Source organism: Thermobia domestica, chromosome 18 (genome assembly GCF_964235325.1).
Source record: "Thermobia domestica chromosome 18, izTheDome1.hap1.1, whole genome shotgun sequence".
In the NCBI taxonomy this organism is placed as follows: Eukaryota; Metazoa; Arthropoda; class Insecta; order Zygentoma; family Lepismatidae; genus Thermobia; species Thermobia domestica.
The window spans coordinates 70,735,555-70,753,942 of record NC_137471.1 but is presented as its reverse complement, the minus strand read 5'-3'; the positions used below and the strand labels follow the sequence as shown (position 1 = coordinate 70,753,942).

Genomic DNA, 18,388 nt, shown 5'->3' with positions numbered 1-18,388 from the left:
CTTTTGGAATAAGTAATTTTCAACGAACTTAAAAAGTCCGTTACTAAATTCTTTATGTTTATATGTGTGTGTCTATTATTTGCGAATTTTTCAATATTGGGCCCTTCATTCGATAGAACATCAAAAACTATCTAAAGAACTGATAGAATTCTTTGCATCACTCTTACCGTTCCGGAGATATTGACCAAAAGAGTTCCGGTTTCGGGAAATTTAAGGAGCCATATCTCGGGAACCGTAAGTCATAGAGAGATCATATTGGTGTTGATCAATACCTAAGATGATGATGAATATTTTGGTACCAAATACGAGTAACCGGTGACCACTGGCCAACTAGCCACCGTTCCACGATATCTTGCGATTTTTTTTTCCAATTTTTAGCATTATAATGATTAATTTCATATTCTTTAAACAGCCGTTGTGTATGTTGATTATAAAATTCACCACCTAAATCTGCTTTTATGTTAAACACGGGCAACTTGATTTATTTACGTAATTATTTATTTATTTTTGTTATTGCTTTTACAATTTCAGGGCCTTTCTTTGTTTTTAACGGAACACAATATGCATATCGTGAAAAAATATCAATACAACATAATATACATTTGTAATTATTATTATTTGTTTTGCAATATTTTGCATATCTGCTAAATCCAATTGTAACGTTTGTTGTCTTCGTCAAACAACATATCGTAGAACATTTTAGCAGAATTCTTAAAAAAGTTTAGTACTCAAGGAAATTATAAATGAATAGATATATTACAAGAATTGTTTACTGAGTATAATAATAAAGTACATAGAACAATTGGTATAAAGCCTGTACAAGTTAATAAGAATAATTAATTCTTTTTAAGTTCGTTCTGGCAATGCTCTTGGAGCATTCTGAACTGGTTTTAAATAAGTAATGAATATGCATCCTATGAAACCAATAGCAGTTGATTTAGATTACTGTGTTATAATTAATCAGAATGTGGTTTAATTGCTAACAGGCAGATTTACTACATGTGGAAGCTGGCAATTCCGGACAGCAGCGGGAAGAGCAAGGGATGTATCCTAACCTCAAGTCCGAGCATCTTATACTCTTAACCGACTGCCTTCTGCAATCGCATCGATTTGCGAAAGCATTCAATCTAAATCATGAGCAACGAAATCTTCTCTGGAAAGCAGGTGAGTCGAGATATTACTAATCATAAAATATACTAATGGAAATTGAGCTTTAGAATTGAAGTACATTAAATATTTTCAATATGCTGATGATACGCTTATGGTTTATAAAAATGACCAACAATTGCACTTTCTGTTAGAATAAATAGAGGGTGTAGACACCAAAATTAGGTTCGCGCATGAATTAGAGAAAAACAGTTCTATTAATTTATGGGGTGTTACCTTCTATGGAAAATTTAGTAAGTTCTAATCGAAGAGTATATATGAAACCTCAAGTAAGTGATTTTTTGTTCATAAAACGTCCATAAAAGGTCATCCATGGCAAACCAAACAAACATTTGGATTAATATGTATATTAGAGCATACAGATTAAGAAGGAGAAACCAAACAAAATTATCAAACTGGATATTATAAATGGTTACAGTTCTATGATAATGGAGACTTAGAAACAATACGCCCTTAACATCTACACTAGGTGGACTTTTTCCAAATACATCATATAAATTACGGAAAACAGAAAAAAAGGCATTTATCAGGCCTGTTGTACACGTGACGCCACCTACATTGAGATGACAAAAAGAAAAACTAAGGGATTAAGACAAAAGACATCAGAGAATCTCGTGAGAATAAGAGGCGATTTCAGGTTGTCAAAACATTTACAGATTACTAAACACTCAGTAGTCAAAGTGGAAGCTTTACGTTAGGCGACCTCGAACACCGAAAGAAGCATATTCAAAGCGTATTATATAAAGACTGAAACTCCATTGTTAAAAACTGAGAAAGGCAACCTGGAGAGAGACGGATATTATTACCAATTATATTAATAAAAATTAATGTAACAATTAAAGATGGTTTTATTAGTGATTATAATCTACTTAGGTAGATACAAAACAATGTCCAAAATTATAAAAATTGGATTTACATTTCACCAAATTAGAAGCAATGTTAACCTGGCCACCTTGTACATATAGTAAATTGAAGCAGTGTCGGTTGAGTGGAGGGATGTTGTCACTTTTGAGGAACAAGGATTCTTAAAACAAAAATACAGGCTTTAGTAATAGTGCACTAGTCTAAAAACATATTTGCAAACATAAAAGCTAATTAATTATGTATTAGAGATAGACAAAATTACAAGTATAAGTAATTATACTGTGTAATATATTTTTTGTTACACCACTATTGAGATGCAAGAACATTGTAAAGACTATGCAAATAACGACTTAAACCTTGTGGCCTTGAGAAAGAATGCCCGAACAGTGCATTCGAAATACGGGAAGAAGAAAAAAATAATAATACAATTGGAAGAAACATTATTCAAAAATTGAAATGAAATCATTGTTTTACGTCCCACGGTTATGGCGACTGGGCTAAAGGAGATAAGAAAAGAATGAAAAGGTGGAATGAATAAAGTGGGAGGAAACGGGAGAATCTCGAGAAAACCCACGCACACGGTGTTTGTCCACCAGAAATTTCACTTGGCGCGGGCTGGGATCGAACCAGAAACCCTTGTACCAGAAGTGAATGCTGTACCACAGCCACCGCGGCCCCGGAACATTATTCAAGTTAGTAGTTAATTAATATGATTGACATGTTTGATAATTGAAAACAGAATGAGATATGGAATGTATAATTTAAATTGTTTAAATACACAGTTGATGTTTCATGGTTGGTAATGGCTGCCGAATGTTAGGTAACTTAAAAATTGATAGAAGAACGGGAATATGTTTATATAAAGAGCCTTCGTAGACATTAGAAGTAATTAGAATAAGGTTTTATAAGAAAAACACGGACATGACAGAAACAACAGAAGCTCCTACTGGGAATCAAATCTGGGTCTACCACGCCGAACGCTAACGATATAGCCACGAAGGATTTTGTAAATTCCGGTATCTAAAGACAAATATAAGAACCATGGAACTACGTGTTGACCAGATATTTCTCGACTGGTAACTTAATACTCTTAACGGACTGTAGCACTTAGTGTATAATATGTGTTAATTAAATTACATTTGTATTCAGTGAGGATTTTTAATTTTTTCCAACAGGTTTTAAAGGAAATGTGAAACCAAATCTGCTTAAACAGGAAACACAAAGTTTAGCTTGCGTTTTACGAATCCTGTTCAAAATGTACAATGATGAAACTCGTCAGGATGCTTGGCCTTTAATTCAGGAAAGATTAATATCTGTGTGCCGAGAAGGCCTGGAGTACTTCCTATGTCTACAATCAGAAGCGCATCGCGATGCCTGGACCTGCCTTTTGCTTCTTATTTTAACTCGAATTTTCAAGATGTCAGATGAAAGGGTAAGTACGAGTTCTATAATAATAGGGAAGTTTTCCAAGATAAAACATGCCAGTGTGTGTGTATATATGTATATTTCGATCAAAAAAAAAAAAAAAAAAAATCTTTGCCTATTCTTAAGGCAAGAAGGGTAAAATCGTGTATACTTCTCCAAAACATAATTGAGCGTGAAAATTTTTCAAAGTGCCTTAAAATAGTCAGTTCCGCAACAATAGATTCGAAGTAATAGGGGAAAAATAACGAGACTTCCGAACATAGCTCACAGTTTGCTGTTTTAAATAGCTCCTCTGTTTACTTAACATAATCGTACATTTAGAACAAAATAATGCCTTGGCAAATGCAGAGGACTTTGTTGTAGTTAAAGAACACACACACATACAAAACAAGAAATACAAGTAATTAAAAGAAAACGAAGAAGAAGGGTTGTTAAGGAATTTGCTCTCCATCAGTACAACTGGAAGAATACTTCACAGATATTCCGATAGCCATGCGTGTTAAGTAGGGTATTTTTGTGGTGATTCAATACTTTTGAACCTAATTCGAATCCCGCTGGGTGAGTTTATTTTTTCTAACTTTTCTGCTATTCTTGTCGTACAGTTTGGTTTTTATTATTTGCATTACACGGGGTGATAGACAACTTTGTTGTTACCTAACCGAAAATAAAAAAATCGATGGTCAGAGTAACTCCCGATCACTTGACAGGCACGTGCGTCATTTCGTTTCCTCTGTAAGCGCATCATTAATGAGACGTCAAAAACGACAAGAACTTTTTTGGTTACCTTGTATTTCCGGTAGAAAGATTAACAAAATTAAAGCGACAACCATAAAATGGGAAATACGCCCAATGATCACAATAAATAGCATTTATTCATGATTTCTTGAAATAATAATAATATGACATTTTGTCACAACTGCCAGTCCTTATATACAGGTATGACTGATAAGGTAAACTGCCGTTTTGATTTTGAGCTTTGACGCCTTCCTACAGTATTAATAAGTGATATGTCTAACGAGGAACGTTCGCAAAATGCCTAGCAGATTCTCATCTTTTGTAAATAGGCTTAAATTACTCACTAGATGTCAAGAATGTCTGTACTGACTCTTTCGCTGATGGTAAGCAGTTGAAAATAGCCGTGTGTGCAGCATAATTCTGTTGCGGTAGTGCAGTAGAAAGCTATTGTGTCTGACTTCATAGTATTGGTTTACACGCGTGAATGTATATCATGATCTGTAACTAGTGATTCCTGAAGATTTTGCATTTAATAAAATGAAAATTTCTTATCATCAACCTCCACGCTTGTCCATAATCAGTTCAGTGCTCTTATGTTCAATAACACGGTTAAGCATACCCGGATAAAAGCTACTTTTCCATTTGAATGTGATACTTTTAATGGTGCTGACAATGTTAGTTGAAACACCGAAGATGTAAATTTTTCCACTCCCAAATACTGTTCAGTAATATTTTCAATATCTGAACACGATTTTAAGCTCCGAAAGGAGCTTCAGATACACTACTTAAAGATGAAATATGTTCAAAATAATTTTAAAAAGTGGATTTGTTCACCTTGTACACTGAACGCCTCAATCAGTATCTGTCCATGATCATAAATATTATAATTACTGCTGTAGGCAGCTATAATTACTATTTAGTACAATAAGCAATTTGATTACAGCTCAGCTTTCCATTGTATGTTATTTTATACCAAAATCAGTCAGGCATTTCACGAATGTTCTTTGTAAGACCAAGTAAGTCCAATGGCGTATGTAAAAGTTCAAAACTTCGTTAAGTGTGTGTGTGTTTGGGAAGAGGGGGAGGTTAAGCTCCCAATTTGATATATACTAAATGTGTACTTTTAGATATCATCTTGTCCAAAGAGGTGTTAAAACTCTTCTTGCTTACACCACTGTGTGGGTCTGATATAGCCAAATTAAGAATCCCTAGAAATAGGTTAAGTCCGGTAATCTGAATTTGAATCTGTGCTAATATTAATTGTTGTGACTAATATAGTGCAGTTCAATGCCAATTATAATGAAGATTATGTTACAACTAATCGATTTAATACGTAACCCAATGGTTCTGTCAATAAATATGTACACTTTATTTTATCTTGTTCCAGTTACTATTTCAACGGTCTACTCAAATTATAACAACTTTTAAAATCGAGCTCGATCGAAATGCTATGCTCAGAAATGTACTTAAGGTTGGTTTAAAGGGACAAGTTTTGCCGATAGATGGCATTACAGTCTTCGTATCTCTCCCATATACTTTTTACCTTTCACGAAAATTTACGATTTCTCTTACAAATTTTAACCTAGAGACTTCAAATTTTTAGAAAAGGAATTTCATAATCTATCGAAGACAATAACCTGTGCCGATTTTTTATCTAGAATTTTGTTCATTGTTGAAATTGCTTGATTGTTGAAATGGGTATCTAAATCTTTAACAATGAAACTGTTTCAACAATAAAGAAAATTCTAAATAAAAAATCGGCACGGATTGTTCCCTTTGATAGGTTATGAAGTTCCTTCTCTAAAAATTTGAACTCTCTACGTTGAAATTTGTAAAAGAAATTGTAAATTTTCGTGAAAGGTAAAAAATACATGGGAGAGATACGTAGATTGTAGTGACATCTATCGGCAAAACTTGTCCCTTTACACTAACCTTAAAATGGTACAGTAATTATTCTTTCTAAAGAAATAACCGCCTCCCTTCTTCCCTTAAGATATACATTTCAATTAAAGTGTACCAGTAATGATAGAAGTCTAAATGTACCAGCTGTTAACTGTTTACAGCCAATTAATTGTAAACAGTTGAGGGACTCGTGAGACACACTATTTTTGGCATAAATTTTGAACCTCTTCCACCTCGCTTTAGGATACACATTTTAATAAAACTGATTTGATAAAACTCTAAAAACAAACCAAGTACTAACTATGCTGCAAAATTTATTTGAAATTGTTCAGTCGTTTTCCCGCGACAAATAACGTCAATTTGAACGTAGATGAATCTGACTAATTTTAGAGGTTCCTGAGGTTTTTTTGTGGCATAAATTTTGAAACAGTTCATCTCTCGGAAATAAAATTACAAGTAGCGTACGGTCCCTTCCCCCTACAGTTACCTAAGTAAGTCAAGCCAACGCTCTGCGTTTCGATAAGAAAATAATAATAATAATAAAAAAAGCTTTATATGTATGATTCCAGTTTTTTACTTATTTCTTGCTATTTGAAACTAAACCCTACTGCCACTTTTCTTTTACATCATTAAGCATTTGTATATCACTTTACCTGACCTTGGGGGCGCGGTGGCTCAGTGGTAGAGCGTTCACCTCCGGTGCTTGGGGTCCCTGGTTCGATCCCAGCTCGCGCCGTGTGGAAATTGTGGTGGACAAACACCGTGCTCGTGGGTTTTCTCGGGGTTCTCCCGTTTCCTCCCACTTTCTTCATTCCACTATTTCATTAATTTCTCATCATCACCGTCTCCTTTAGCCTAACCGGCATAAGCGTGGGACGTAAAACTAAAGATTTCATTTCATTTCATTTTTCACTTTACCTGACCTTAAAGCTGCCCATACAGTTTTCATTTAGTTCACTTTGCCAGATTTTTTCATCTACATCACAAAACCGTAAAATTAGATCTTTCTTTTGCACCGAAAAATAAAATGTCGCTGCGACAAATGCTAGTAAAACGAAATAATCAGAATTACCAAACTGTTTTCCCTATTTAGTATGTGCTAAAGGATTTCATTTTAACCAAATTTTGAACTTCCAGTATAACGAATAATTTGCCTATATTTAACTTCATTTTTTCAAAATATAGTTGAAATTCATCCTGTTTTATAATACAAATATTTTTCTTATTACACTATTTTATTATTCAGATGATGTGATAGTAATTTTTCATACATCTACGCGATCGGTCGAGCAGGATAGCGATTTGAAGGTAACCAATAAGCGTTATTCCGTTAAATAAACTTTGCGCATTTGCTAATGCAAGAACTGTGCTGAATTCATGTGCGGTGGTTGGCGACACTATCTTTTGTGCCTGGGATTGTACAGAAGCAAATCACATTCTTTTTCTAAAAATAAAAGCTCAGAACATTGTGTACAATGTAAATGTTCAGTATACTAAAAAGTTACTGAAATACTTCTTGCAGTGATGGTACATCATACTGTAATACTGTATTGGTTCATATATATGGGGTTTGGCAAAAGAGACCTCCCGTATTTAGAAAGGGCGCTTTGTGATTTGTGGTGGGGATATGGCGCCGGAGAGGATATCGATCGATAACGGTATACATACAATTTTTCAATAATGGAAGGCGTGGCACGCTGAGTATCGTGCGTTAGTTATGGAGGAGTATGTTCGTAATGATGGTTCTGTGATTACTGCTCAGCCGGCATTTTGCATTCGATTTGGACTTGGCCGATATGATTCTGTTCCGGATAGAAAAACTATTCAAATTTGGGTATCAAACTTTAAAATAACAAGTTCTGCTCTAAAAATCGCCTGGGCGACCTCGGACTGTAACAACAGGTGGACTAGGCGATTTTTTCTCAGTGCAGAACCTGTTGCTCTAACGTTTGATACCCAAGCTTGAACAGTTTTTCTATCCGGAACAGAATCATGTCGGCCAAGTCCGAACCAAATGCGAAATGCTGGCTGAGCAGTAATCATAGAACCATCATTACGGATATACTCCTCCATAACAAACGCATGATGCTAACTGCGCCACGCCATCGCGACTTGTGAAAATTGCACGTATACCGCTATCGATCGTTAGCCCCCTCCGTCTCCGTTGGGTTGCCGTATCCCCACCACAACTTACACAACGCCCTCTCCAAATACCGGAGATTTTTTTGTCGACCGTGTATATATAGGATGGACAATTTATTTTCATCCTGCCTTATAACTTTTAAACTAATAGATACACAAAACGCTGGAATTTTGTACCCTGCAAATATTTACAGGAGACATTGTACTCTGAAATACCACTAGATTAACAGTGTTACCGACCCAATATAAAGTTGTATTCTTTCAGAGGGCACTATGTCAGGTTATTACATATTTCAAATCTACATGTTAAATGAAACCTTACAATAACATACTTATTATTCAGTGCTACAAACTAAGGACGCTGCAGTATTACGAACATCTAATTTTTGGAGGCCTCTACAACAGTAATAATGCAAGTGAGACGGACAGAACAATGCACACCGAAAATACCTTAGTGATGAATATTATGATCATGATATGACTCATATCAAGTAAATTGGAACAAAGAAATGGAAATTTCAATGTTTTTACAAGGCTTTACAGAGGTTGTTCCCGATCTATGTTGACGATTTCAAACTGCACGTACCTCAAGAGAAATCGTCACCATCGAGAGTTCTCTGTTTGGTGGTTGTGCATCTGGGCAATTGCCCGACAAAGTTTTCACTGTTAAGAGATTGGCACGCACTGTAGTCATGTCAGCCACTCCTCCTGACAGGCTTTTTATAGCCCTTCAACGATGCGGGGTCTCCTCTGAGACAAGGCTCGTTTCAGGAGGTCGAAGGCACAAAAGTCCATCGAGAGACTAGAATGTCTGTGAATAGAATGGCACCAATTCCAGTTTCTGCTGCCATTGTTGGAGGAAGAGACTGGTTGAAAGTCCCTCGCACCTGTCAATCGAGGAAAAAAAAAAAGCATATGGCTTGTGACAGTCATCAAGATAAACATATGCCTCGACAACAAACTTCCACTTTTCACCGGCCAGGTACTGCTCATACATCTTTCGACAGTTGGTGCGACGTTCTTGGATGTGTTTTTACAAGAGTTTATAAACACGCCTATTCCGTCGCTTTACCAACCTCAAATCGCGGTGAATATATAGTGTGCACTGTTTTCAGTGATCTGTAGCCGGTTCGCAATATTCCTTTCTGTGGGTGGATTCTCCCTGGTAACCAGAGCCCCGACCTCTCGAATTGTAGCTCGTGTGCGACTAGTGGCAGGCCGGATGTGGCCTGTTTCTGCTCGCATTACCTGCTCCTTTCAACCTCCGTGATATGCCCTTTTTGGACACAGTGAATCCACGCTCCTTGCAGTTTGATAATAACACTGTAAGTATACGAAAAGGGCAGTTATGTAGCCTAGTCTTCCTAATAAGCATTTATTTTCGGCGGCATTTGTCTCAATATGCACTTACCACACCTGTCACGCACAGTCAATAGTCCAAGGTGCTCACACGACTGGCAGCTTCCTTCTCTTCCCGCTTGGTGGTGCTGCGCGAGGTGTGTAATTTCATCACCATAGATCGGAAACAACTTCTGTATTTCGAAAAACTGCTTAGATAAGTGCCACATCCAATTACATAGCAGATGGTTTTCAATAGACATAAAATTTATAGTATTTAGATATACATTCGCATGTACTTGTGGTATTATTGTTGCAGAAGTCTCCAAAGTTTGGATGTTTGTGATATTGTAGCGTTCTCAGTTTGTAATACTGAACAACAAATATGATACTGTAAGTTTTGGATTTACCTGTACAGTTTAAGTATGTGATGACGTGACGTAATGCTATTTGAAAAACCTGGTGGTAGTGAAGAGTATGTTAAATAATGTTTCCCTATTAATATTTGCATGGTGCAAAATTTCAGCCTTTTTCAATATGTTAGTTTAAAATTCACAAGGGTGTATCATGATAAATTGTCCACTCTATCCTGTTTTCAGACTCATCTAAAAATACTAAGTTTTTTTGTCTGTAAATTCATGTTGAAATAATGTAGATTTAGTAGGTTCTTAAAATTTCGTTATTTTGCCATTGTACTGTATTGTGTAATAACTGAAACTAAGTTAAGTGTTTGATTTTGTTTCAGTTTGCAGCACATGCATCAAACTACTATCCACTTCTATGTGAGATCATGTGTTTTGATCTGAAGCCGGAATTGAGGTCCGTGCTACGAAGGTTTTTCCTGCGAATAGGACCTGTATTTGGCATCACTCCTAAAGTAGGACCATGATATTTCGCATCATATCTTTGTACAAAACGTGAAATTGTTGACAAGTCCTATAATGTAAGTTTTTTGCCGTTGAGCTAGGGGGCAAGAAGCATCGTTAAAACACTGTTGTGCATAGTTTGAAACGAGATAGTTATGAAAGACTGGAAAACAAAGGCATAATGCATATTAATTGTGTAATATATTAAGTTAATATGAAGACACGAGTAAAAGTATACTACATTGTTTTCAAATGTTGTGTTCTTTTATAGCCGATTGTGTGTGTGTGTGTGTGTGTGTGTGTGTGTGTGCGAGCGTGCGTGTAAATTAGGATGAATGGATAGCATATGCACACATATGCAAAATTGTTTATAGTATGTGCATATGAATTATTATGTATAGTGAGTGATTATTGTGTTGTACAGGATGCTAGTCAATTGCGCATTAAGCAGTTGGCAGATGCCCATGTACTGAAAAATGTTCCATATATAAATATATATAAAAATAATAATTTATCACTAACCTTATAAGAGAAATTGTTACTAGTTGCAGGAGGTATGATAATTTATAGGGTATTTTCAAAAAATGGATTATAGTTGCTGTAAATAGCAAGAAACAAATTATATTCACCAGATTGTAATATACATTGGTGCACTGTTAAAATATATTATATATACATATATGAAGTTCGTTTTGTGCGAAGTTTTCTAAGTTAAGAGTGTAAGATACCGGCACCATCTGCTGTTTTTAGTTCACTTTCCTCTCGTTGAAAGGAAGAAAATTTTAATATGCTGATTTCTCTTAATTCTTCCATAAAGTTACTTAAATTTTCCCCTTGCGTTTTAATTGTGAGTTTGTTTTATATATCAGTTTATGGATAATGTATAATTTACAATTATATTAAAAAGTTTCAAGTATACAGGGCTAGCGTAAATGGTTCTTTCGTTTTGAAATGGCTATATTTTCAAAAGTGTTACACTACAAACATGAAAGACATGTGAAAATAACCACAAACTCACCAAATTTATACACCCTCTACAAATGTTCAATATGTGCCCTTTTGGTGACAGGACATACGTTCAAACGATACTCGAGCTTATTCCATACATTTTGTAGCATAGTTCTGTCAAGTGTCTGCACTGCAGCATTGATGCGTTCTTTGAGCTCGACTAAGGATTGTGGTAGTGGAGGTACGTAAACAAGATCCTTAACGTACTCCCACAGAAAGCAGTTGTAGGACGTTAAATCAGGAGACCTGGGAGGCCAGGGGAAAAAATCTAGGTCATTCTTACCAATACGTCCAATCCAGCGATGCGGAAGTTCATCGGTTAGGTAGTCAGGAACTGGGATCAGTGGCGGATCCAGGGGGGGTGATCGCCCCCCAGGAGAGGAAGCTTTCTTATTTTATATATATAAATAAAACCCATCCCAAAGTTCGGAGCCCTTAAAAGTAGCAGTATGACAACCTACTGCCCCCCCCCCCAGAAGTCGGTCCTGGATCCGCCCCTGACTGGGATGTGCCAATGAGGGGTTGCCAAACTCTACTCAATACAAACTTGGTGAATTTGTGGTTCTTTTCATATATCTGTCATAAGTGTGCGTGTAATATTTTTGAAAATATAGCCTTTTCAAAACGAACGAATCATTTATGCTAACCCTGTATTTATATAAGCTAATCTCGCTTACAAAGCAAGATTCATACAAGAAACGTGTAAAAATAATAAGCAAAATGAGAGGGGAAAAAAGGAAAACACTTTCCTCATCAATGAACTAAAAATGAAAGATGGTGCCGACATCTGACAGCCTTAAGAATAATTAGTAAAAGACAAAGCACTAGCAAATGAGAAGAATATATGAATATATATATATATAATATGTAAAAAGGAAAGAAATATAGTACACAGTCAGTGATATTACTTTTATTCTAGAAAATGAAGGAAAGTAATGTGGTTATTCATTTATGTATATATATTGTTTTGTTACTTAAGGTTTGTGTAAAGAATTCGAAAGACATTTGTTTCCATAAATTCTGTCATAATATTCGATTATGCTGTAAGTTGATTCAGTTTTTGGTTTTCGGACAATTCTGCAAATTAAGTGTGTAGCAATACACTATTCTATGAAATAATTATTTTGAGACGTTGCTTTAGGTTAATAAGGATAAATTGTAGAAATGCTGAAGAACGTATCTTTTATTTTTATTTTATTTATTTATTTTTTTTACGTTATCACTGAAAGAAGAGATAATGAAATGTAGAGATAAATGCATTCATGTAGTCTTCCGAAATCTGATAGTCAGTGATTACAAAGTTTCCCCAAATACCCAAGTGATTATGTTAGTAGATAAATGCACCAAAAAAACTAGTAGTCTTAAGTAATAGTTAAATTTCTTATACATCCATTAATTTGTTCTGTTAATGAAGAGAAGTTTAATCTTTTTTTAAAAAAAAGTGGTTCTATGCAATTGTACAGTAAGAGTGCATGGGAACTTGTGAAATATGCCGTTTTTAATGCTAAAAAAATATTCTGACAGCCTGCCACTTGATATTTGTATTGAAAGAAATTTATTCAAAAGAAATAAAGAAAAAATAGAAAATGGAAACAAAGACTGGATAAGTGCTAGTAGTATATGTTCGAGTGAACTCTAAGTTTATCTAATTAATCACCATTTAATATTTTAGAATATGTAGTTGTATATTTTGTTGCTAATTTTAATGAGAGAGTTTTATAACAAAAACAAATGTTTCCTACAGATAATAATGGAATTGTGTACAGACTGCAACAAAAATAATGTTTATTTTATATTTTAAAAGAAAAAGAAGGGGATTTAGAAAAAAAAAAGTCTGGTACGCTATTGGTATATATGTAAATGTAACAAATGTCGCATTTTCTCATCATTTTTTTTTCTATGTCATATATCATTCAATAATTTATTCAAAACACTTCATATTCTGAAACATTACGTAATTTATATTCATAACACACAATGCTATGAAGTCATATTACAACCTGAACTATAATAATGATGATGATTCATACACACCAAACTGTCAAACAATAGTCAATGGCAGAATAAATAAAAACTATGAACATAATAGATATTTTGGTATTCAAACCTCATTTTTGAATGGAATCAAATTATGATTGTCTGAGAAAATAGTAACCCTCAACTGAAAAATATTTTCCGGAGATCAAATACAGGGTCATCGAATAAAGAATGCCGGGATTTTAAAATAATATAACATTGAAACCTTTTATGTTAACTGAGTGGTTCTTTCACTGTGTGGTAACTGGTTAGCGTAAGTTTCGTTTGATACCTCCAGAATGCGTAAGCGTGACTTGTGTAAGTGTGGTGCGGGTCACTTCATGACCAAGTTGTTGTACTTTTTTTTCTGCAAGGACAATTACAGGCAGCTTGTACCTAGACATGGTTGAATTCTTCGTGTTCCCTCAAATTGACAAAATCGAACAATAGATTGGCGAGCGTCTCATTTTTATGCAAGTTGCAGTACCACCGTGATGTACGCGGTGCACTGAATGCCCACTTTCCAAACGATTGAACGCACGTAGACCGAAATTGATTACAAATTAGACGTATGCAGAGCAACAAACGGAGCACACATTGAAATGTACTTAGGCACATTTTAAGGCTAAAACCATTGAAGTACCTTTAACGGCTTTTTCATAGTAACTAATCAAAATCCGGGCATTCTTTTTTCATGACCCTGTATAATGTTACCGACGCGCATAAGGGTAATGATTGGATTATCATCATAAAGATTTTTTTTTTAAAAGATGTTTTTAAAGCAGTGGTTCACAGCCAGTGTGTTCACACAGTCCCACAGGGTTTCACGAAATTTTAGGATTAAAAAATCATGAAGCATTTATTAGTTAAAATAATTATGAGACAAGTTGTACAGTCAACGACAAAAGTTATTTCCATTTGATGACATTAGTTTCGTAAATAACTTCAGAATAGAAGGACAATTTGAGTACAACTTCTGTAAATTAAAAAGAATGTAATTTTCTGTACGTTCCAGTTTTGAAACTCGGTGAAACTGTGCACGTTCCACCGTTATACCCAAGATAAGTTTTACCAAACGGAAAGAACTTTTGTCGCTGACTGTACCAGTCAACGAATCCAATGGCTGCAAAAATGCTCAGTACTAAATAGTCACTACTTTATAGAAACTTACAGGCTTACACTATTATTATTATTATTATAAATCAAACAATTGTGTCGCATTGTATTGGGCGTTCAGTAGTATGTCATTAGTCAAAAAAAAAAAAAAAAAAAAAAGTTAGGAACCATTGTTTTCAAGTACAAATTTACATTTACTTTGTGCAGTGACATTCAAAGAAGGAAAAAAATAATGCACGACTGAACCAATACCCAAATCAAAGTCTCCTGCTTTGCATGGCGATGCTCTAGCTCGCTCCTTCCAGCAACACTACATTTCATTTTAACACTTTCAATCCGACTGTAGTTCCAGAACGACACGCTGTAAACTTACGTTAAATCCGAGCGTCGTTCGGGAACGACACGGCCATTTAAAATTTAAAATACCAAATAAGAAATTAATTCTGTACACTGTTTTGTTAGCGAAAGTAATTCTGGGTGTTTTGTGAATAATCTACTGACAACCCTGGTCTAAGAATGCGTTTCATTCATCGTAGAGAGAGAAATAAAGCATTCCATAAAGTCTGATAAAGTGGAAAAATATCTATCAAATGGGCCTGTTGCTGCGTGGGACACAAAACCTGCAAGTACATGATACTTTTTGCTCTGAGAGATCGCTATTTCTACTTTCATGTCTCAAAATTGCAAAAGTTTCGAATAAAAACTTCGGCAGATACGATTTTTTAAAATAACCTTTATTTTGTGCCGGACACAGGGCTTTAATAATTTGAATACCCCCTCGGATCGAAAGTGTTAAAAGAAATCCTGCCCTTCTCCATTATAGTCCATTATAGAACAATTTACTCAAATAGAAGGGCTCCCCCCGTCTCTCTCATTATTATTATTATTATTTTAAATGTAGAAAATAAAATTCTTCAGGAACACTTACGAGTATAATTGGTAATACGTTTTTGGATAAATTGTAGCTTAGTATTTTATTGTTAAAATAAATTTACATAGCCCATAATAACAATAACATTACAAAAACATGAGCACTAATATACGGAAGTTATGATTAAACAATAACTACACTTATTGAACCAACAAGTTAGTATTAGAATAAGGAAGGAAATAACAGAGGGGAGTGCAATTGGAAAGGGAGTTCGACAGGAATGCTGTCTCTCGCCTACATTATTTAATATCTATCTAGAAGAGTAAATGAAAAGGGCCTATATAATGAAGATGGTATTTCAGTAGGAGTCAGAGTGACTACGTGTATACGGTTTGTAGACGATAAGGCGCTTGTTACAGAATCTGAAGAGAAAATCAGTAAGATGTTAGAAAACGTGAGGAACGGCTATGAAGAATATGGGATGAAAAGAAATGTTCCGAAAGACAAAAGCCATGGTGATTGGAACGAAGGGGTTGGTATCATATATAGAAGTAGGAGGGGAGAAAATGGAATAGGTGACTAGTTTTCGATACCTAGTGATTAGTGATTTTATCAAGTGTGAACGTGAAATAAAAGCAAGATAGGAATGACGAAAGAAGCCTTTAGGAGAAAGAAAAGACTATTTTGTGAGACTCTGAATAAAAAGTTGAGAAAAAGATTTATAAGATGCTTCGTGTAGAGTATTGTGCGTATGCGTCAAAAACATGGACATTACGCAAAAAGGATGAAAAACAACTGGAAGCTTTTGAAATGTGAGTGTGGAGAAGAATGGAGAGAATTAGCTGGGTCGAGCAGAAAACGAATGAGAGGTCTTAAAAATAGTGGGGAAGAAAGTGACAATTTTAGATATTATTAAGAGGTGGAAGAGAAATTGATTGGGACATTGGCTAAAAGGGAACTGTATCATAAGGACGTAATAGACGGTATGGTAGCAGCGAAGAGAGGGAGAAAGGGCGAAGGAGACTACAATTAATGGATGATATCAAAACAGAGAATTGTTGAGTTGATTTTAGTTTAGCGTCCCGTTCAGCAGCGAGGCTACATGAGACGTGGACCTACTGATTAACGTGGAATCCGAACCACATGAGCTCCCGCCGGGAATCGAACCCAGGTCTCCCACTCAAAACAGAGAAATCGTACATGAAGACGAAGAGGTTAGCGAAAGACCGTGAAGCATGGAACTTCTCAGTTGCGGCAAGTGACCTGCCAATAATGCCAAGAATACCTATGATGATGATGACTAAGGTTTTGTTCTCGAGTGTTACTTTTTGATTTCAAAACACTGCATGTAGGTTCTAGCATAGTATTCTTCACAATGAATAGAGGGACTACTGGTTACACGATTTGGCAAGCTACTTTTGACAAGTGATTGGTTTGCAGCCACTGATGACCCGTTAGTTTTGTTGTTGCGTGAATTTTTTTGTAGTGATCATATAAACGAATTGCAAAACCGACACAAATTTTTAGGGTTTGCTTATATTCGAATAAATACATCATTCACCTGTCCGAGGCTTTCTGTAATATGGATAGATATTGAGTTGTCCTAAGATAACAGGAGATGCGGTGGTCTTAAATGGCTGAGCATCAGCTTCAAGACTGGAAGGATGGACGGATGGTCGGAGAACGGACTATGTAGTCTGGTGGTGAACGTGCCAGTATGGTAAGCCGGAGACCAGGTTCGATTTGCCAGTCCAGTCGTGCATGTGTTTTCTTCGAATATACTTGAAATCAACCCAATAGTTGAATAATGTGAAAAATCGTTTATTCCCTCCATTGATCATACACTTACCTTAGTTCCCTCAAAGTACCTGAAAAATTATGTAGAGATTACGGTTACTGCACGAAAAAGGAAATTTTCAAAACCCATTTACAGAAAACTAAATATATCACGGAAGAGGGAAATCTTGAAAAAACAGTCTCAAGAGTACAAAAGCTAGAGAAGGATATATGTTCAAGGAAGGAGGAGAGGGGGGTGAAACCAGGAAGAGCGAAATTGCCCGCCGGCATTGGCGACAAAATATTTTAGTTCGGCGATTGGCATATGTCTATTTGCTTTCAAATTATAAATTTAAAATGTGGGCGAACTCTGAACTAACTACTGGATTCAGACCTGAAATTCCGTGCCCTGGTGAAGCCATTTGTCAGTACATCGGAAATGACAGGAATATGCGAGTGGAGAACTTTCACTGTTTACAAGAAAACAAGAAATTAATTATTATTCGCTGGTTTGCATGGCCTTTCTTCTAGGAGTCAAACATATCCAAGCAGTTACACAAAAAATTACTAAGAAATTGCTACAGTAGTGTCACCACAGATAATCACAATAATAGAGAGGCTGAAAAACTACTGTTTTGAAGCTCGTCAACTTATGACCTACTTCCTCACACTGTTCCGACTACGCGGTTGTAAGGCATTGGTAAGTTGCTCAGGTCGTAGCCTACTGTACAAAATATCACTTTGATAACATAGTTGACCAACTATTTACATTGCGTTACTTTTATGAGTATTCGCTGTTTTCATAAGAAACCCAATTCCAAAATGTCCAATTTTTTAAATAGTTTTTGACATTACCTAATTTCATCTGATTTATTCCATTTAAAATGTTCAGATATTTACTTTATTTTTTTACAAAATTTATTATTTTCATATGTATGGGCAAGAGGCATTTTGGAAACGGCAGCGTATATACAAAAACTAATCTCAGTAACAGTAGTTGTTCAATGTTAGTGATATATCTATTTATTATGTTATTCTGTTACTATTTATCTTATTATTATAGGCCATTGTTTTATAAGAAGCAGCTAACCTAGCCTGTACCAGTCATAAGTGTCGGTGGTCGTAAGTTAACGACTGACTACCTGAAAGTTGCTCATCCTAA

At 35.5% G+C, this 18,388-nt stretch overlaps 1 protein-coding gene across 6 annotated transcripts in view; it reads left to right on the top strand.

Annotated features, from left to right (window-relative positions):
* The window catches only part of Sec71 (ADP ribosylation factor guanine nucleotide exchange factor Sec71), a 140,624-nt gene extending 127,091 nt beyond the window's left edge, over positions 1-13,533 (top strand). For all 6 annotated transcript variants that reach the window (XM_081746168.1, XM_081746167.1, XM_081746164.1 and 3 more), the window contains 3 exons: positions 987-1,164; positions 3,207-3,463; positions 10,319-13,533. In XM_081746168.1, coding sequence (XP_081602294.1) covers positions 987-1,164; positions 3,207-3,463; positions 10,319-10,462 — 579 coding nt within the window. In that variant the 3' untranslated portion in view covers positions 10,463-13,533. The remainder of the gene's footprint in view (positions 1-986; positions 1,165-3,206; positions 3,464-10,318) is intronic.
* The last annotated feature ends 4,855 nt before the right edge of the window (positions 13,534-18,388 follow it).